This window comes from Myotis lucifugus, unplaced genomic scaffold (assembly GCF_000147115.1).
Source record: "Myotis lucifugus unplaced genomic scaffold, Myoluc2.0 scaffold_83, whole genome shotgun sequence".
Lineage (NCBI taxonomy): Eukaryota > Metazoa > Chordata > Mammalia > Chiroptera > Vespertilionidae > Myotis > Myotis lucifugus.
Genome location: NW_005871131.1, coordinates 213,349 through 232,105, shown reverse-complemented (window position 1 = coordinate 232,105; position 18,757 = coordinate 213,349). Strand labels below are relative to the sequence as shown.

The window sequence follows — 18,757 nt, the reverse complement described above, 5'->3', positions numbered from 1 at the left end:
GGAAGGAGGGAGATCAAGTTGCTCCAGTCCAGAAGGATTGCTGCGTCCTTGGCCGGAGTGCTCACTCCGTGTCCTGTGGCCGCCTCTCTCCCCTGCAGGATGGGCTGGAGGCCTGGAGCCTCCTCGAAGAGGGGCGGGCTGGGCCGGCCTGGGGAGGCCAGAGTTGAGAGCGCTGGTGTTTGCTCAGGGGTCCCCTGGGGCGCTGACTCTGCAGCAGACAGATGTGGTTTGGGTCTTGGCCCTATCACTGTCCAGCTGGGTGGTGCCCAACAGGCCTCACACTCTCAGACCCTCAGTGTCTTAGGTCAGCAGTTTCAACCAGTGCGCCGCAAGAATGTTTAAAACATGCAATACCTGAGTATTGAGTCAGGGGCACTGACCTCTTTTCCCTTAGATTGTCAAATTAAAAAATGACAGTAGCGGTCCACTGTGAATTAGTCAAAATTATACCTTTCGTTTTTTTGGTCAGATCGACAAAAAACTTACTTTTGGGTGTGCTGCAGAATCTTAGTAATTGGTTTGTGTGCCATGAGATGAGCAGGGTTGAAAGTCGCTGTCTTAGGTGTAACAGTCCTGGTGCTTCTGTCGCAGGGTTGTGGTGATGATGCAGAAAGACCCAGGACAGGAAGGGCAGGGAGCCTCTCCCCCGGGGGTGACAGGGCTTCGTTGTCTGATAAGACAAGGGCCCCGTTTGGAATGTTCCGGCTGATTGTGTGGAGGCCTGGGAGGGTGGGTGGACTGGACTCACCTCTTGAGAAGCTGGAGGCAGAGCAGTTACAGCCCCTGAGGAATGATGGTTTTGAAGCCCATGGGGCTCTCTGAGGATGCACTGCCCACCCTGGGTGTAGGGAGCAGGCCTGGGATGTTGTTTAAGGTTAAGACCTGCTGAAGAGCAGCTTGAAGAACCTCCCTCGCAGGTGTTGGGGGAGGGGCCGAGGGAGGGGTATTGGGCTTTGCCTCTCAGGGCTCCCTGGGTCTTCAGACCTGCATGGAGACCCCAAGCTCCTCTTGATGTGAAAGGGGCGGGTCATTTGCTAATGCCAGGTGAGTGCAGGGTGAACCAGCCTTCCTGGCCCCTTCCAACTCCAGCCAGCCCAACGCCCCTCTGGCTGGGTTTTCTAGGTCTTGGGCTAATGCCTTTGGGCAAATTGTTGCCCAGTGCCAGGCCCCAGGCCAGCCCTGCCCCCTCCCACATCAGAGGGAGGCTAGGCTGAGGGTGGCCAGTGAGTAAGGCAAGTGGAGTGGCTGAATTCAAATCTCTACTCCGCTGTCTACTGCTGGGTGGTTTGGAACATGACTTTACCTCTCCAGTTTCTTCCTCTGGATGGTAGAGGAATAAGTGTGATCACCTCACCAGATTGGAGTGAGGATTGAACAAGTTGAGCTTCTAAGGCACTTAGCGCGTGCACCCCGCAGCAGCTGGGAGGGTGGCACCCACAAGTTGACTTGAGCGGGGGAGGCTTTGGAGCTGGGGGCTGAGGAGGAAGAAGGGTGGGGGCTGGGCAGTGAGACCAGTGACCTGTGTGGGTGAGGGGCACCTCCTGCTCACCGGGCCCTGAGCACAGCCGCCTGTGGCAGGGAGTGGGACCTGTGGCCCCAGAGCTGTGTGTTTTTTCAGTCCAGAGGTCGGGTCAGGAAGCCAGGCCCTGTGGGCTGTTTCCCCATCCTGCTTCGTTCCTCGGAGAATTGTCCATCCCTGGGAACATCCTCAAGGGGAGAGGCGAAAGCCTGGACTTGGCCAGAACTCTGCCCACAAGGGGCCGTCCTGCCGAGCAGACCCCTCCCCTCCTGGGGACCACCGGACATTGTTGGTGCCCAGGAACTCGGGGCCGTGGGGAGGGGAAGGCCCAGGTCCTGTTGACACCGATGAGGGGCCTCTCAGAAGCAGCTCCCTAAAGGCTACAGGCAGCTGTCGCTCACGTGCCTCCAAGTGAGGAGTGTTTTGTCTGCACCCAGGAGTCGTCTTCTAAACAGCTGCTCTGTGCCAGGCCTAGGTTGGCCTGGGTCCACCAGAGGAACCAGCCACACCAGTTCTCCCACCCACTCCCTGCATTGGCCCCAGCGGAGAGGGGTAGGGGTGGAGCCTCAGCCTGGGAGCTCATCAGCAAGTGTCTGCCTCGGAGCACAGGCAGCTGCCAGGCCAAGGGCTTCTGCTTTGAGAACATGACTGACTGTGGCTGCAGCAGGAACCCCTAGAGGCTTGGGTGTTTGCTTGGACTTCAGCCACAGGCTAGAGGTCTCCGGAAAGGAGCCCCTGCAAGGCTCCTGTGCACCTTGTCCTGTCTGCTCCCTTCCCCCTGCAGCCCCTGCTCCCTGAGCAACGTAGGGACACCCAGGACGAGGAGGCGCATCGACCATTGAATCCTGCTTTGCCACAGTGCAGAGTGGGAATGCTGCACAGAGCACATTCCGTGTGTCCCTCTTGGTGATAATTCCGTAGGTTGGCACAGTGTTTTAAATATCTTTATTGGTACAATGTTGATTTCCCCTTTCAGAGACAAGGAAACTGAGGCCCCAGAGTGAGGTGACTTTCCTGAAAACACAGCCATGAGGAGGAGGGTTTGGTCTGATCTCTCTGACTTCAAAACCCATGCCTTTCCCCCACCCACCTCCCCAACTGTACAGATGAGGAAACTAAGGCAGATGAGCCTGGGGACCCCAGAGCCCACTCTGCACAGTGTCCCACTCAGCCCCTCTGGAGCAGCCAGGGGCTTGGAGTGGTTATGGCTGCATCCTCAGAGGGAGCAGCCTGGGTAACGGCCCAGATCCCGACATCACACGTCCTGCCTGTCGTAATTAGCAATGTTCCCTGGCTAGAGGCAGCAAATGTCATTATGTGGGCTGGCAGGCCGCTGAAATCCTATTAGAGAGGCCTTGATTCAAAGGCTGGCAGGTGCTCAGAGCTGGGAGCATGAGTGGCAGGCGGGCTACCCAATACCTCCCACTCCAATAATGTTCCCAAGTCCCGCCCCCAGCCTCAGGCAAGGGGAGGGGGTCGGCACACAGCCATGTGTCTGATGGGGCTTATGAGAGCCTGGAGGAGGCACGGGCTTCGTGCACCTGGTGGGCTGCAGGTGATGGTGAAACAGGACCGCGCGGTAGTTCCAGCCGTTGCCAGCTCTGCCTGACCCCAAGCAGGTGACCCTGGGCAATGACTTCTCTCTGAGCCTCTGCAGTTTGACCACCTGCAGCATTGGGCTAAGAGGACCCATCCTGGGTGTCTCGGGAGACTCCCAGGGCTGGGCACCTGGAAAGTGCTCGGTAACCGTTTGCTGCTTGCGTGATCATCATCTTCACACTTGCATCTCCTTCCTCTAGACCTCCTGCCCCCCGAGGTCTGCAGCCTCCTAAACCCAGCCGCCATCTATGCCAACAATGAGATCAGCCTGCACGATGTCGAGGTCTATGGCTTCGACTATGACTACACGCTGGCCCAGTACGCAGACTCACTGCATCCAGAGATCTTTAATGCCGCCCGGGACATCCTGATTGAGCACTACAAGGTGAGGCTAGCCAGGCAGGGTTCCCAGGCCCTGGAGAGCAGGTGGCTGAATTGATCCCCTGAGGCCGCTGCTCAGCCAGCAGTGTGGCCGTGCCACTGGCTCAGGCCTGGTCCACTTTCCCCCCACAGTACCCAGAGGGCATTCGGAAGTATGACTACAATCCCAGCTTTGCTATCCGTGGCCTCCACTATGACATTCAGAAGGTGAGTGGCTAGACACTGATTCCCCCTGGCCCCTCCTTACTGGTTGTGTATCAGCCACTTTCTTGGTCCCCCATCCCCTGTGGAGGGAGCTCATCTGTCTCACCCTGTGGCCTCATTCATATCTTTAGCTTCTTGGTGTGTATGTGATCCCCTTGATACCATCCCACTGGGGCTTCAGTGTAGGGGGTGGAAAAGGCTGGCTCATGGCCGATGGCAGGCTCCTTCCTCACCGCCCATCCCGCTCTCCTGGTGCCCCCAGAGCCTTCTGATGAAGATTGATGCCTTCCATTATGTGCAGCTGGGAACGGCCTATAGGTCAGTGCTGCCTCTGCCCTGATCCCACCGTAGTCGTCCGCTCCAGGTCACACTGTCCTGCCTCCCCCCACTGTTCCCCACCCTGCAGTCTGCCCGGGCTCAGGACCACTTGGGACTGATGTCTGTGTGCCCCCCCAGGGGCCTGCAACCTGTGCCAGATGAGGAGGTGATCGACCTGTATGGGGGGACCCAGCACATCCCACTGTACCAGATGAGCGACTTCTATGGCAAGGTACGCACTCTGCTGCCCAGGGCAGCCCGTCAGTGATCTCAGTGTGGGTGCTGGCTCCCTAGGCCAGGCTCACGCCCCTGACCCACAGGCTGCACCCTCTACCAGTGTCCCGAGGCACATGTGGAGCCCTTGGTCTTCAGAGCTGGGGGTGGCGGGGCTGGAGAGGTTGCTAAGGCAGTGCCCCCTCCTCAGGGCCCCTCCATCAAGCAGTTCATGGACATCTTCTCGCTGCCGGAGATGGCGCTGCTCTCCTGTGTGGTGGATCACTTCCTGGGCCATGGCCTGGAGTTTGACCAAGCGCACCTCTACAAGGATGTCACGGTGAGGGTGCTGGGCCTGTTTGGGGTGGCAGGGAAGGGGAAGTCCAGACGCAACAGGGCAGGCCCTCCTGGACACCACTGCACCTCACTGTCCCTCCACTGCCCCCAGGATGCCATTCGAGATGTGCACGTGAAGGGCCTCATGTACCAGTGGATCGAGCGGGACATGGGTAAGGGTGGACGGTGGTTGCTGCAGCCTGCCTGGGCCGGTGCAGGGCTGGCTCTCACAGGCGCATCTCCCCCTAGAGAAGTACATCCTGAGAGGGGATGAGACGTTCGCCGTCCTGAGCCGCCTGGTGGACCACGGGAAGCAGCTGTTCCTCATCACCAACAGCCCTTTCAGTTTCGTGTGAGCCCCGCCCCACCCTGGTGGGGAGGGGGGGTCCAGGTGGGAGCAGGCTGGCCCCAGCCCTCAGACCACCTGTCCCACCTCTGCCCTTTCCTTTCCAGGGACAAGGGGATGCGGCACATGGTGGGTCCCGACTGGCGCCAGCTGTTCGATGTGGTCATCGTCCAGGCGGACAAACCCAGCTTCTTCACCGACCCGCGCAAGTACGGGCCTGGCAGGGGCGGCGGGGCCAGGGAGTGGGGTTGTAGTCATATTTCCGAATGCCCTCTGGGCACTGCCCTGTGTGCTTGGGGTGCGGATGCCCTCTTGCTGGCATGTGGCCCACGTGAGCAGGTGGGCCTTTGCAGAGTAGGATGGTACCTAGTTCATGGTCTTGCCACAGACTAAGTCACACCCTTTACCCCCGACCCTAGGCCTTTCCGAAAACTTGATGAGAAGGGCTCGCTCCAGTGGGACCGCATCGCCAGCCTGGAAAAGGGCAAGATCTATCGGCAGGTGAGGGCCATCGAGTTGGGAGCAGCACCTGGGTGAGTGGGTGGCTCAAAGGCCAACCAAAGCCCCAGGGGGCAGTGGCATCGCCTCCTGGGGCACCAGGGAGTGGCTCTCAGGACACAGGCCTAGGCAGTGTCAAGGGCTTGGCCTGAGGGTCAGGTGGCCTGCATTTGAATTCTCACTCCATCCTGGTTGGCAGAGGGAGCCTCGCCGAGTTACTTGGCCTCTTGGTGCCTTGCCTTCCTCATCTGGTGAAGAGGCATCATACTCAGCTTGAGTGGTGGTAAGGCCTTGGATGGCCAGGCACTCGCTAAGTGTCCAGTAAAGGGCACTGTTACTGCTTGGGGCTGCGGGCTCTGCTGCAGCCAGACATGCCTGGTTGGAGCGGTTCCTGGGCCTCTAGTTCAGTGGTCGCCGACCTTTTGGACCTCACGCTGCTGCTCTGGGAGACCTCCCCTCCCCATTGCCTAGGAAGATGAGAAGGCGAGAAGGGGCCTGGTAGGGGGTAGCGGGGGTGGCTCTGAGCTGGAGCTGATTAGGCATTTGGCCCTGGATGGAATGCGGAAATCCTGGCTGAGCTGCTGAGGGGGGTGTCTTGGGGGCTGAAGCTCTAGGAGCTGGGGGAGGGAGGAAGCCGCAGTTGGGCCAGAGGCACAGCCACCGGGAGCAGACGTTCCCTTGCTCTGAGGGTTATGCAGCTTTGCGGGGAGCATGTGACTCTCCCTTTGGCAGCTTTCAGATGTTTCCTTACGCCTGATGTTCCGAAGTGTGTGTGTTGGATCCTGCTTGGTTCTTGTCTCTCTTTGCTCCCTCCCCTCCTCCCTCCCTCCCCTGCTGCTCAGGCTCCTTCCTGACTCAGCATCTGTGCCTCCAGGTTCTTCCTCTTAGTTCACTCAGGGCACATCCCCTCTGCCCATCATACCTCCCTCTCCTGCAGGTCCCTGAACCTCAGCCTCTCCACTGAGCTCCTGTCAACAGTGAAGTCTTTCGCAACCACCTGTGCTTTCATCTCCCTGGGCCTCCTGCTTTAGTGACTCCTTTTTGCTGAGTAGCAGTTCTCACCTGGGGTGTGGGTGCTTGCCCTGTGGCTGCTGCACTTCCTGCTCCGGGCCCCTGGCTTCTCCCCTGGGAGCTTCCTCTGTTGTGTCTGAGCCTGGCTGAGTGTTTTCATCTTTTCTCCAGCTTCGGAGCAGGAGGGGCAGATGGCCTCAGTGAGGTCTGCCATTGGTCTCCCGGGTCCCTCTGGGCTCAGGCCAGGGAGGCCAGAACTTCAGGGCCATGGGGTCGCTGCTGCCGTTTATTTCCCACAGAGTGGACTCGGTCCCTCGCCTGGGGTGGGTGTGAGGCCTTGGGGAGGGGAGACTCTGGAGGCACACGGGCACCGTGCCAGGCCTACAGGAGACCTTCCTGCAGCAGGCGACCCCCTGCCTGAGTGTGAGGCGGAGGTAGCAAGGGCCAGAGCCCAGAGGAGACAGCAGGCCACGGGAAAGGGCAGCCCAGCATCCGGCCGAAAAGGCCTTGCTGTCTGAGATCGGGGAGAAGGGGTGGAGAACCAGGCGTGCTTCTGGCAGCATGGGAGTCCCTTGGGTCCACTGGGCTCAGCCGTGTCCCCTCCTGTCCCCAGGGAAACCTGTTTGACTTCCTGCGTCTGACAGAATGGCGTGGCCCCCGTGTGCTCTACTTTGGAGATCACCTCTACAGTGACCCTGGCGGTGAGGGGGGCAAGACTGGGCCTCTGGGCCGGGGAGGGTGCCCCCCAGCTGGGGCTGAGCCTTGTTCTCCACCCTGCCCCCCAGGATCTCATGCTGCGGCACGGCTGGCGCACAGGTGCCATCATTCCCGAGCTGGAGCGTGAGATCCGCATCATCAACACGGAGCAGTACATGCACTCGCTGACGTGGCAGCAGGCGCTCACGGGGCTGCTGGAGCGCATGCAGGTGCGTGGCTGGCCAGATTTCCCGGGGGGCGGGACCAGGGCTGCCACCTGGGCACACACCCAGGGCACACTTGTCTCCCCCAGACCTACCAGGATGCCGAGTCACGGCAGGTGCTGGCTTCCTGGGTGAAGGAGCGGCAGGAGTTGAGGTGAGCTGGTGGGGCGAGAGCAGGAGCCCCGTCCGCCCCGTCCTGTGTGGCCCCTGGAGTGCGTCCTGTCTCCCTCCCCAGGTGTCTCACCAAGGCCCTGTTCAACGCTCAGTTTGGGAGCATCTTCCGCACCTTCCACAACCCCACCTACTTCTCACGGCGCCTCGTGCGCTTCTCCGACCTGTACATGGCCTCCCTCAGCTGCCTGCTCAACTACCGCGTGGACTTCACCTTCTACCCGCGCCGCACGCCCCTGCAGCACGAGGCGCCGCTCTGGATGGACCAGCTCTGCACCGGCTGCATGAAGACGCCCTTCCTCAGTGACATGGCCCACATCCGCTGAGGAACCTTTATTGTCCAGAACAGGCCCCGCCCTCCTGCCCCGATGGCAATAAAGGGGTCTCTCCCGCTGCCTCTGCCGCGTCACTTCACTGCGAGGATGCTCTGGGTGTCGGGGAAGTCCTCCTCCAAGAGCGAGTCCTGCAGGGAGGACCCAGTGGGCTGGGCTGAGACCAGGCCCTGGGCCCACGTCCCCCCACTCGCCCCGTCCCCCACACTCACATCGAAGGGCTCACAAAAGGTTTCGTTGCTGCCAAAGGCTGGGTTGGGGATGGAGACCAGGGTTGGGCTGGTCCCTTCCTGCCACGGGGAGAAGTCGTCATCAGCGTCATCTTCTGCCTGAGAAGAGAGGTGAGTGGTGAGGGGCCTAGAGCAACATCCGTGACCCCAACCCCAACCCGCCACCCAGCCCTACCTGGAAGACAGAGAAGCCAAAGCCGGCGGCCTTGCCTCGGGCACGGAGGTAGCAGGCTCCAGCCACCAGGCCCAGCAGTGTCCCGGCGGCTACCACAGCCCCCACGCCGGCTGCCACAGGCCGGGCCTCGGGTGCCACCACCGCCCGCTGCACACAAAGAGAACATCAAGGACATGGCCACGCTGTCTCCGCCCTCGCAGCTCTGCCCGCTCCCCACCCCCATCACTCACGGGCTGTGGGGGTGTCAGGAGGGGGCGGGCCAGAGTGTGGATGATGCCATTGAAGGCCATGATGTCCCACACGATGACTCGGCCAACCACAACTGTCCTTGGGCCTGGAGGGAGACCAGAGTCAGGTCGGGGGGGGGGGGGGGGCGGGGGGGTCCGAGGGGAGGGGCCAGACTTACCACAGGGGCCCGAGAACTGTTGTCCGAGCCCACACCACTGACGGCAAGTCTGAGGCCTGAGCGGGAGAGGAGCAAGGTGCCCTGGCTGACGTTGGTGCTCAGGAAGGTAGCATTGGAGGCATGCAGCTCCAGGTCCGGGCCACTCAGTGTCTGTGGGCAAAGCCAAGGCCACTCACCCTGCTTGCTGGCCTGGGCCAGCCAGAGGGAGCAGGCCATACCCCCTGCTGGTTACCATGTTGTCCACAAAGCCCTCATTGACCGGGACAAAGAGTGTCTTGTAGGTGAGCTCATCGTCCAGGAAATCCAGGAAGTCGAGACCTCGAGGAGTGGCATTCGCATAGTCCAGCAGCATCTGGGAGGGTGTGGAGACAGGGCTGTGAGCAGGCTCCCTCCCCAGGGACCCCAGCTACCCTGAACCCCCAGGGCCTCTGCACACCCCGTAGAAGGTGGAGAAGTTGGCGGTGGCGGCTAGTACATCAAGCAGCTTTCCGTTGCACATGCTGATCCCATCACCCACAAAGCCATCGCGGCATCGGCAGGCCACATCTGCGGGAGAGGGGGGTTCCGTGGGTTGGTGGGTCAGTGGGAAGGGGCAGAGCCGGGGAGTGAGGCATGGTGGGGGCGGCTGCACCTTGCATTCGGTAGCAATAGGCATCCCAGCGCTCAGACAGGTTCTTCCGGGTGCCCAGGCTGACTACGCCCACCTGACCAGCACCACAGTCTGCCTCAGGGAAAACGACGGGGTGGGCGGCTGAGCCGTTGGCCAGCCAGCCCACAAGGCACAGGTGGAAGCCCAGCTGTAGAGGTAGGGGGCGATGTTGAGACCCAAGGCCCAACTCAAGGGGCTCCCACAGGCTTGGCTCCATGCTCCTGGGTCCCACGCACCTGCTGGGCAGCCGAGAGCTGAGGAAGAGAAGCAAGGACAGCTCCCTGGGCCCCACATGCTGCCTCAGCCTCAGAGAAGTTGAGACCATAAGGGCCGCTGGTGGCCTGGAGGTGGAAGACACCAGCCCGTTTCTCTGCAGGAGGGAGGGAGGGATGCGGTCAGTTGGGGCCCTGAGATAAGAAACAGGCACGGAGCAGGCAGGGAAGCTCACCCTGGAAGTGCAGGTCTGTGCACACGGCATCCATGTGACACGGTGGGGGCTGGCCCAGGCAGCGGTCCACGGGTGGCTCGGGCTCCTCCAGACACTGCAGTCCATCACCCACATAGCCGGCGTGGCACACACAGCGCCGTGTGTTCTGGGGCAGGAGAGCAGGCAGGTGCCCTTGAGGGATTGGGAACCCACTGGGACCTCCCCACCCAGCTGCTGGGCTCCCCCCTGCTCACTGGGCCGGTACTCAGGCAGTCCGCATGCTCGCTGCAGCCCCCTCGGTGGCTGTCTTCGCAGGGGTTGCGGGCCCGGCAGCTCCAGCCATCACCCTCGTAGTCTGGCAGGCAGGCACAGGTGACCACTGTCCCTACCTGGCTGCAGTTGGCATGCTCACTGCAGCCACCACGACCATCCTGGCACAAGTCTGCCACTGGGGAAGGGAGAGAGTGACTGGACCAGGTGACAGGAGGGGAATGGGCCTCCCACCTCATGTCCCCTCCCACCTGCTCACCTGTACACGTGTGGCCATCCCCTTCGTAGCCCAGGCTGCATTCGCAGATGTTGCCTGCACGGCATACTGCCTGGGGTGCACAGGGTGGGACACACACAGGCTGCAGCTCTGTCCCCAGGGCCCACCCCACATATCAAGGTTAGTAGTTGCCCTCCTGGATGCCCCCAGCTCCATCCCACCCACCCTCAGTGCCTCCACCTGAGTGTGCAGTTGGGGCATGCACTGGTGTGTGCAGGGTGGGCACCAGCACAGGGTCACTCACCCAGCTGCACTTCACAGAGTGGCCCAGTCCAGCCCTCGTCGCAGAAGCAGTAGCCAGAGCCCCCAAGGCCCTCATCACAGTGGCCATGAGAGGTACAGCGACAGGCTACAGAAAGCGACAGCAGGAGGAGGGAGTTGGCACGTGGGCCAAGGGAGTGGGGGGGTGGGGGGGCGAGGGCAGGGCAGGGAGGGGCAGGACAGCCCACCTCGGCAATGGGGCCCAAAGGCCCCTGGGGCGCAGACTTCACAGGCTGTCCCAGCAAACCCCGAAAGGCACCTGCACTGCCCGCTGCCGCTCATGCCGTCCACGCACACACCACGGTTACTGCAGGGCTGGCTGGGACCCCCAGGGCAAGCTAGGGGTGGGGGTAGGAGAAGTGAAGTGGGGCCAGGGACTCTCCTCAGGACTGCCCCTGTCCCCCACAGCAGCCCCAGCCCAGGCACACCGTCCATCCTCCACCCAATGACAGCCCAGGTTCTTCAGATGCAGCAACCCACCCAAGTCCCCACGCTGCTGAGCACCCTCCAGGCCCCCAGCACACCCCACGGGGTCCTTTACCATCTACACACCCATTCCACCTCTTAGAGCCTCTCCTAGTAAAATCCACACACCACCCCCAGCCCCTGAGCTCCCCAACCCCTCTCAGAAATGCAGTGTCTGTCACCTCGGATGCTCACCTCGGCACTCACTGCCATAGTGGCCAGCGCAGCAGCTGGGCTTCCAGGTGATGGTGACACAGTTGCGGTGGCAGCCCCTGGCCAGACTTCGGGGCTGGCCCCAGAGGTTGCGCAGTGTAAAGGAGCGCAGCGCAGGCGATGTCCACAGCTTTGAGAAGTAGCGCAGGCAGGGCTGGGGGCTTCCCTGAGCCAAGAGGAGTCAGGCTGCAAACAGCCTGAACTTGGAGGTCCTGGGCCCTACCAAACCCCCACTCAGCTCTTTACCTGCTCCTGTGAACCCTCAGGACATGGCGGTTCCTGCCCGCAGATGCTGCAAACCTTCTGGAAAGAATGGGGGCCAATACAGCAAGGTCAGGCGGATGAACGGTACAGGTGGGCTTGGGCCCTTGCCTGTCTACCTCTGCCCCCTTACCAGCCACAGTGGCCGAATCTCAAAGTGGTCACAGCGGCCTCCAAGGCCCGATGGTTCCAGCAGCTGGTCAATGCCATAGGCCACGCCACCTTCAAAGGGCAGGTGCCGCTGCACAATTCGGGCGTCATCCTCACCCACCATGAGCTCACCCTGCAGGCAGAGGGTGTGGGATACATGGGGCTCACAGATGTACAGCAGCCCAGCCCTCAATGCCAGGGCCCCTGCCTCCTTCCCTCGCTCCAGCCATCTCCCCAGACTCACCGGCCGAGCCCGGCTGCACGAGAAGGAAATGGGGGTCCCGTGCAAGGTGAGAAGTGGGCCCAGGTTGGGCAGGTCAGACGCCACGGCCTGAGCAGATGAAGCCATGGTTGGAGCTGGGCAGGCAGGCTGGGTGGCAGTCAGTGGGGACCAAGGTCGGGGGTGCACCCACCTCTATGTTACGGATCACGTGGCCCAGGAGAATGGATACCAGCTTGTCATGGTGGTCCTCATGGTACAGCCAGGCCTGGCGGTCGGGCGGCAGGGCTCGCAGGGCAGAGTCTGTGGGCCACAGCATCGTGAAGGGCCTATGGGACGCATCACGAAGTAGGGGCAGGAGACCAGCCACCTGGCAGGGAGGACGAGGTGTGCAGTCACAGCCTAGTCAGACTGGAGGGCGGAGGTAGGGGGCTGGGCCACAGAGACCTGGGCAGCCTCCCCACCAGCCACACTCCTCTGAAGCCACCTCAGGCAGCTACGGGAACATACAAGGGATAAACTTGCACACCCCCTGACTACTGTCAGGTACGTGGGCACACAGAGCCAGCGCATCCTTGTGCCCACACACACAAACATGGCCTGAACGCACACAGGGGACAGGTCTGTACGCAGGTGGGTGTGCACAGCTGAGCACAGACACACACACGTGCATTTGTGCACACACTAGCAGGCTCACACACAGGAGCATACCGTCATAAGGTTGCTGAAAATCTTGTAACCGAAGCTGTCCGCAGCGGCGGTGACATTTCTCTAGGGAAAGGCGCTGGTGAGCTGTGCGTTCAGGTGGGGAGGGAGGAGGGGTCTCCAGCCCCCAGCCACCTGCCTTCCAGGTCATACCCGCAGGATCGGGGCATCCTCAGGCTCCCAGTGCAGCACGTCCGGCGGCAGCAGGACACGGTCAATGAAGTGCAAGACGCCGTTCACCGCCTGGTGGTCACTGCTCACCACTCGTGCGAAGTCATTGATGTAGATGTTGCCCTAGGGGCGAGGCCGAAACTGAATGAAGGCGATTGGTGGCTCAGGAGCTGTGGGTGGGGCCTGAGGCAGGGACCGAGCCTTGGTTGGGCAAATCTTGAGGCAGGTGGGCGGGGTCGAGAAGGAAGGGGGTCTCACCTCTCAGGGAAACAGCAGGGGGCGCAGGAGGGATGGGGAGCGGGGACCCACACGGGGCCAGGAAACAGGCCCGTGGTGGTGGGCAGGGTCCAGAGCGGAACTCAACCCCGACTGACTGAGCCCGCTCCGGCCCAGGGGAAGGGAGAGGGTCTTAAACGCTTGGGGACAGGCACAGGCTCGCAGGGGCGGGAGCTCAGAAGCAGGAGTCCTGGGTCTGCGTCCGCTCCTGTTGGGGTAGGGCCTGGCTCACCTCCCTCTCGCTGAAGCGCAGTGTGTGCCCCGAGAGCGTGGTGACATAGCCTTCCTCCAGCAGGTCGGGGCTGCGCAGCTGCCGGCAGCCCACCACGTGGTAGCGGAACACCAGCTGGCGATGGGCTCCGATCCGGGCCAGTTCATCCTGGAGGAGGAATCGTCAGGGTGAAGGGGGGCCCTGTGCCGCCTTCGCCACGCAGCACCCAGCCCTCCAGCCTTGCCCTGGGAGCTGTTACCCGCGACAGGTTGGTCATCAGATCTGCATGCGGCACGAAGACTGTGAAAGGCCCTTTGCCCTTGAGCTCATTGTATTTCTGGGGGAAGAGGGGAGACAGCTGGAGTGGAAGAGGGGCAGCCGAGGACCAACTCGGGGCCCGCATGAATCTTCCGGGAAGGACTTGGATTCTGAGAGGCCAGACCAGCCAACCCCCTGAGCAAACGAGATCACCAAGGCCCAGGCAGGCGGGGCCTGTAGGTCAGAGCGCCCAGGCAGGACAGAGGAAGTGGAGGCACCGGTCACTCACCAGGAGGTGGAGGCTGAAGAATGAGGCGTTCCTGTCGTGAAGGAGTTCCTGGGGGGGAGCAGGGCGGGGAGGACCAGCTCAGATTTGGGACGGCCCCCACTTAGGGCCCGGTGCCTGTCCCCGCACCTGCAGCCCAAGGTCTGGCCAAGACAGAGATGAGGACAGGAAAGCCAGGGGGTCTGAGCTAGGGGCAGGATTAGTTTCATGGACCATCGGCCCGGTGGAGTCAGGCTCAGGGTCATGGTTGGGGCCAGGATCAGGATCAAATCATGGGTCAGACCCAAGCGGGACATAGCCAAGGCTGGGTCAGGAGTCCGACTTGGGCATCATTACCAGTCTGACTTGGCCACGGCAGGTGAAACCATCGCCCACACTGTGGGCTGGGTCACAGGTGCACGTCCTCTGACCATCTCCTGTGCTTTTGCACACGGCATAGGAGCTGCAGCCTCCATTATTCTGGTGCAAGGACAGGAGAGAGACATCAGTAGCTCCCAGGACTGTTCTGCCCCAACCAGCCCTGGGAAAGGGGCCAGGAAGATGCCTGTCCAACACCCCCGACCCCCCAAAGCTGTTTCCTACTGAGAAGCCAGTTTTGAGCCTATGGGGAGGCAGCTCATCCTTCAGAGGCCCTTAGAACCCTGCTGGGGACAAGGAGGGCTGGTTCCTGCCTGGTCTCCTCCCCCTTGAAATGGGGTGGAGCTCGGGGCCTGACCTGGGAGCAGGGGTCCAGGAGCTCACAGGTCCGGATGCCGTCCCCATGGTAACCCTCGCGGCAGCTGCAGGAGACCTGTCCCAAATCCTGATTGGGGGCTGCTGGGACCCAAGAGTGGGCCAGCACCCTGGACAGGAGTACCCGCCCCCCAGCCCTGGTCACCCCCCTACCAGGGCCCAACCCTGCTGTGCTGACCTGCTGAGGACCTGTGGGAATACATTCTGCATGCACGTGGCAGCCCCCATGGTGGATGAGACAGCTGTTAGCTTCTGGGGGAAGAGACATTGGGATGAGGGGGGCCCTTGGTGCCCCCTACATTCATCCATTCATTTGGGTGCTCATCCCCTACTCTCAGCAGCCTCAGGACCCACACCCCATGTGCCCCTCAGCCCTTCTTAGTCTGACTGAGATCAATGAAACCAGACCCCTGGTCCCACATACACCCAGGTTGGGGATCCCAGCCTCACCCTGGCACAGCTCCCCATCGCCCGTGTAGCCATCCAGGCAGGTGCATGTCCGCTGCCCAGGCGCCACCTTGGTGCAGTTGGCGTGGGGGGAGCAACCCCCATTGTGATGAGCACAGGGGTCCACCTCTAGGTAGATGATCCCAGGGAGTTGTGAGGAACAGGCACGGGATGGAGTGGGGACAGGGGAAGGCAAGGGCGAAAGGAAAGATCAGAGGGAGGCTAAGACCCGAGTGGGACAGGGAGAGACTGGATCTAGGAGGAGTGGAGAGGGCTCTGCGGGGAAAGCCACCCCAAAATTTCATGGGGAGCTTGGGGCTTCAGTGTGGCTGGACCTGAACAGGAGGTGCCGTTGCCTGAGTACCCCGCGGCACAGACGCAGGCAGGGGCCGCCGCCGAGTCCTGCACGCAGCTGGGAGGGGTGACAGCAGTCAGCCGATGCCCGCCCAGCCCCTGCCCTGACCCCAGTCCCCCCACCCACTGCCCACCTGCTCCAGGCCGAACTCACTCACTTGGCATTAGGGTCGCACTTCATTGGGCAGTGAGGACCAGAGATTTCTGGGGAGTAGGAGGATGGGATGGTTCTGGTCATTCAGACCCAGAAACTGCCTCCCAGGGTCACCTGCCCCCCCTTTGGGGCCACTCACTCTGGTCACAGCGTCGGCCCTGCCAGCCCACATTACAGACACAGCTTCCGTCCCCTCGCAGCCCCTCCTGGCACAGCCCGTGGGCACAGGCACACACTGGGAGTGGACAAAGGAGGACAGGAGTTACCCGCGGCTTCTGTCCTGCCCCTGCTGCAGTATCTCCGTGACTGCTGTCTGTGGCCAGGATACCGACCGCTCCTGCCCCCTCCCCGGTCCTCACCTCCAGTGCAGTTGGGCCCGTAGCGGCCCAGCTCACACATCTCACAGGCTGTTCCGTGGAAGCCCTCGTGGCAGCGGCACTCCCCACTGCCCAGAAGCCTGTCCTGGCACTGTCCGCGGCCCGAGCACACCCCACCCAGACCCCCCGGGCATGGCTCGCACAGGGTGCCAAAGAAACCGGGGCAGCAGTCGGGCACCTGCGGGGAGGGGTGCAAGGAGAGGCCCGCACAGGCCAGGACAGACATCAAGGAGAAGCAAAATGCTGGGAGTGGGGAGGGCATCTTGGGAACAAAGCCATAGAACAAAGCCAGAGGATCCAGGGGGAAGGAGCCCACGGACAGCCCTCCCCGTGGCAGGGCTGTGCCAGGTCCCACAGTGAGGGGCCGCGCTGGACCCAGGTGCTGCCCCTGGGGCTTGGCTGATGGTTCACTCTGGGCCTTTCTCCTCCCCCCTCCCCCTCCCTGGGGGCATGGCCACAGGAACAAACACTGGCCCCTCTGGCCTCGACCTGTCTCTTCCCCTTTTCCTGGGCCCTTGCTTCACTGGCCTTGTCTAGTCCCAACCCTGCTTCTGCCCTTGACATCTAATCTGGGCTCTCCCCGGACCCCCTCTTCATTCTGGTCAAAGATATGGGTGTGAAGGCTCAGGGCAAACCTGGATCTTCTTGGCACACGTGTAAGAGCAGCCCCGGGAGAAGGAATAGCCAGATCGGTAGACGCAGCTCTTCTTGGGAGTGTCCTGCAAATGGGAACAGGCAGGAGGGCTCAGCCGGTGGCTTGGGTAGGGCAGGACTGTGACCGGGGAGACAGACAGAGGGACCACAGGTCTCAGAGGGTAAGGCATGAGCAGGAGAGCAGAGGGGCAGCTAGATGAGACACAGAGACCTGCTGAGAAGAGGGCGGGCAGGATCCAGGCCTGGGCCACAGGTCACAGGCCTCCGGGTGCAAGTCTGAGTGAGGCCTGCTCCGGGCAGACCTGGGCCCAGGCCTCCAGGCCTCTACCAGGGAGTGGAGAGGTCATGCCCTCCCAGGGCCCCACACCTGGGCGAGCAGAGCTGGGGGCAGGGAGAGCAGGTGAGGCGGGGATGGGATGCGCCAGTCCAGCCTCACCTCCAGCTCAAAGCCCCGAGAGCAGCGGAATTTCCGGGAGCAGTTCACACATTTCTCCTGGGGGGTAGAGGGGGGTTGCAGAGCGTCAGGTGGTCCCTGGGAGGAGGCCCCAAACCCATCTTCCTTCGGGCAGGCTGACAGCTCTCCTATCCCCGACCAAGGTTCCCGCCCTCCCAGCTCTGAAAGGCAGCTGCCCTCCCCTGGCCCTGCAGCTCACCCTCAGGGCCTCTTACCCGTAGGGACTCGGCATGGCTGTGCAGGCAGCGGCTGGAGCCCGCCGTCAGGACTCCCGACAGGCCGAAGAGCGAGCGGCCAGGAGCCTCCAGCACCGGGCCTTCCAGCGGCACGTGGTTCACCTCAGGCTGGGAAGTGGGGCAGGAGGCTCGGCTCGGCTCAGCTCAGCCCAGCCCAGCCCAGTCCACCCTCACCTCAGGGCTGGGCTATCCACGAACAGGGGGCTCCCAGACGGAGGAACTCCAAAGAGAGGGGGCCTCACGGTCAGGTCTCCTTGTCCCCACAAACCTGGCCGCTATGGTTGTAGAAGACAAGCCAGTGAGCCGGGCCCAGGAGGGAGTTCCGGTGTCCGCCCCTCTGCAGGGTTTCCGAGGAGAGCGCCTCCCCCAGGACCACGTGGTGTCGCACTGTGTCCGCATCCTGAGGGAAGGAGAAGCTCAGGGACTCCCGGGCGACCCAGGGCCCTGGATGTGGCTGGCATTCCACCCATCGTGCCCCTTTGCGCCCCCCCCCCACTCCGTCCCAGTGACCTCACCAGGCTGCTGTGGTTGCCCTGGGCCTCCAGAGAGTGATTTGTGGGCACGAAGATGGTGTAGGCGGTGGCAGCCTCAATCTGGGGCACCAGACTGTAGTTCTAGGGACAGGGGTCGGGGTCAGGGTCAGGAAATGGCATAATCGCATCATCACCCTGGGTCCTGACCCTGGGGGCCGGCCAGCCGCCTCCACACCTGGGGAAGGGCGCCCCTGACCATGAACTCCCCTCTCCTCTCGCCCTCACCTGCAGCAGCTCCCGGAAGAGGTGGAAGGCAGGCACTGAGTCCAGCTGCTGCAGCAGGCCCTGCCCCCGCGGCGCGTCCTTTCTGGGAGGCAGTAGGACCTGTAACAGAGCATGGGGGCTAGTGAGCATGTCACTGCCCTCGGCCTGCCTGGGCGGTGCCCTGGGCACACTCCCCGCCACCATACCTGGCTGAGGATGTGTAGGACACCATTGGTGGCAAGGAGGTCAGCCACGTCCAAGCTGGCATTCTGCACCCAGACTTTCTGGAAAGCAGCAGGCAGAGCTCAGCCACAGTGGACACAGGCAGACACGTAAGAGTGGGTGTAGCACCAACAGAGAGGCTGCTGGGCACACAGGCACCCACAGGTGGCCCTCAGCCTGGTCCAGACACCCTCAGACTCAGGAGTAACCAGATGGGCACATGGACCCTCAGCAGGGCCCATGCATGAAAGGGGGGTGTGTACACACAAGGATGGACAGACAACCCCTGGCAGGCAGTCACTGCTAGACCAAACACTGCCCAGCCCAGCGGCAAAAGTGTCCCTGGCACACCCTCCGAGCCCAGCCCTGGGCAGGGCGAGGGGACCCCAATCTCACCCCCTGGGGTCCCTGGTCCAGGAAGCCTGCAGTCACTCAAGTTCCCTCCCATGCCCTAGATGGTCCCCCCTTTCTGCCCAGAGTTCACCACGTACCCCACTGATGTTGTGAATCTCCCAGCGTGTGGTGGGGCTCAGGGTGGCCACCTCCTGCCCACCCAGCCGGGCCAGCTCCTCCTCAGAGAGGGCCCCCTGGAGAAAATGGGCCCTGCGGGGATAGTGGGGGACCACGGGAC

General features: G+C 62.3%; 2 protein-coding genes across 6 annotated transcripts in view; one reads left to right on the top strand and one right to left on the bottom strand.

The window, feature by feature from the left end:
- Nucleotides 1-1,037: 1,037 nt before the first annotated feature.
- NT5DC2 (5'-nucleotidase domain containing 2) lies at nucleotides 1,038-7,913 on the top strand. The gene is made up of 14 exons (XM_023755747.1): nucleotides 1,038-1,044; nucleotides 3,319-3,503; nucleotides 3,632-3,706; nucleotides 3,966-4,021; nucleotides 4,160-4,253; nucleotides 4,446-4,574; nucleotides 4,683-4,743; nucleotides 4,820-4,922; nucleotides 5,024-5,125; nucleotides 5,336-5,417; nucleotides 7,039-7,124; nucleotides 7,210-7,351; nucleotides 7,435-7,499; nucleotides 7,581-7,913. The coding sequence occupies exons 1-14, from the start codon at nucleotides 1,038-1,040 to the stop codon at nucleotides 7,840-7,842; spliced, it is 1,449 nt and encodes a 482-aa protein (XP_023611515.1). The 3' UTR covers nucleotides 7,843-7,913.
- Nucleotides 7,835-18,757, bottom strand: part of STAB1 (stabilin 1) — a 28,695-nt gene continuing 17,772 nt past the window's right edge. For 3 of the 5 annotated variants that reach the window (XM_023755642.1, XM_023755640.1, XM_023755643.1), the window contains 37 exons: nucleotides 18,618-18,729; nucleotides 18,111-18,188; nucleotides 17,926-18,024; nucleotides 17,683-17,781; nucleotides 17,436-17,567; nucleotides 17,147-17,275; nucleotides 16,914-16,970; nucleotides 16,459-16,542; nucleotides 15,806-16,001; nucleotides 15,586-15,681; nucleotides 15,451-15,496; nucleotides 15,274-15,350; nucleotides 14,942-15,067; nucleotides 14,670-14,743; nucleotides 14,475-14,549; nucleotides 14,096-14,218; nucleotides 13,763-13,810; nucleotides 13,475-13,552; nucleotides 13,237-13,383; nucleotides 12,711-12,851; nucleotides 12,564-12,623; nucleotides 12,046-12,222; nucleotides 11,616-11,963; nucleotides 11,468-11,524; nucleotides 11,204-11,387; nucleotides 10,732-10,881; nucleotides 10,527-10,631; nucleotides 10,265-10,372; nucleotides 9,990-10,183; nucleotides 9,757-9,901; nucleotides 9,545-9,678; nucleotides 9,291-9,456; nucleotides 9,096-9,205; nucleotides 8,892-9,011; nucleotides 8,660-8,809; nucleotides 8,484-8,587; nucleotides 8,259-8,400 (listed from right to left, as the gene is read on the bottom strand). In XM_023755642.1, the coding sequence (XP_023611410.1) occupies nucleotides 8,498-8,587; nucleotides 8,660-8,809; nucleotides 8,892-9,011; nucleotides 9,096-9,205; nucleotides 9,291-9,456; nucleotides 9,545-9,678; nucleotides 9,757-9,901; nucleotides 9,990-10,183; nucleotides 10,265-10,372; nucleotides 10,527-10,631; nucleotides 10,732-10,881; nucleotides 11,204-11,387; nucleotides 11,468-11,524; nucleotides 11,616-11,963; nucleotides 12,046-12,222; nucleotides 12,564-12,623; nucleotides 12,711-12,851; nucleotides 13,237-13,383; nucleotides 13,475-13,552; nucleotides 13,763-13,810; nucleotides 14,096-14,218; nucleotides 14,475-14,549; nucleotides 14,670-14,743; nucleotides 14,942-15,067; nucleotides 15,274-15,350; nucleotides 15,451-15,496; nucleotides 15,586-15,681; nucleotides 15,806-16,001; nucleotides 16,459-16,542; nucleotides 16,914-16,970; nucleotides 17,147-17,275; nucleotides 17,436-17,567; nucleotides 17,683-17,781; nucleotides 17,926-18,024; nucleotides 18,111-18,188; nucleotides 18,618-18,729 (4,315 nt within the window). In that variant the 3' untranslated portion in view covers nucleotides 8,259-8,400; nucleotides 8,484-8,497. Of the gene's footprint in view, nucleotides 7,980-8,060; nucleotides 8,178-8,253; nucleotides 8,401-8,483; nucleotides 8,588-8,655; nucleotides 8,810-8,891; nucleotides 9,012-9,095; nucleotides 9,206-9,290; nucleotides 9,457-9,544; nucleotides 9,679-9,756; nucleotides 9,902-9,989; nucleotides 10,184-10,264; nucleotides 10,373-10,526; nucleotides 10,632-10,731; nucleotides 10,882-11,203; nucleotides 11,388-11,467; nucleotides 11,525-11,615; nucleotides 11,964-12,045; nucleotides 12,223-12,563; nucleotides 12,624-12,710; nucleotides 12,852-13,236; nucleotides 13,384-13,474; nucleotides 13,553-13,762; nucleotides 13,811-14,095; nucleotides 14,219-14,474; nucleotides 14,550-14,669; nucleotides 14,744-14,941; nucleotides 15,068-15,273; nucleotides 15,351-15,450; nucleotides 15,497-15,585; nucleotides 15,682-15,805; nucleotides 16,002-16,458; nucleotides 16,543-16,913; nucleotides 16,971-17,146; nucleotides 17,276-17,435; nucleotides 17,568-17,682; nucleotides 17,782-17,925; nucleotides 18,025-18,110; nucleotides 18,189-18,617; nucleotides 18,730-18,757 lie in introns of those variants that run through there. The other 2 variants (XM_023755644.1, XM_023755641.1) reach the window with 2 other exon arrangements.

What these genes read in the sequence shown, in the direction of transcription:
- NT5DC2 (XM_023755747.1), top strand. An exon ending in TCCTGATTGAGCACTACAAG is followed by an intron (nt 3,504 to 3,631) that starts GTGAGGCTAGCC and finishes TTCCCCCCACAG; the next exon opens with TACCCAGAGGGCATTCGGAA. An exon ending in TTCTTCACCGACCCGCGCAA is followed by an intron (nt 5,126 to 5,335) that starts GTACGGGCCTGG and finishes CCCCGACCCTAG; the next exon opens with GCCTTTCCGAAAACTTGATG.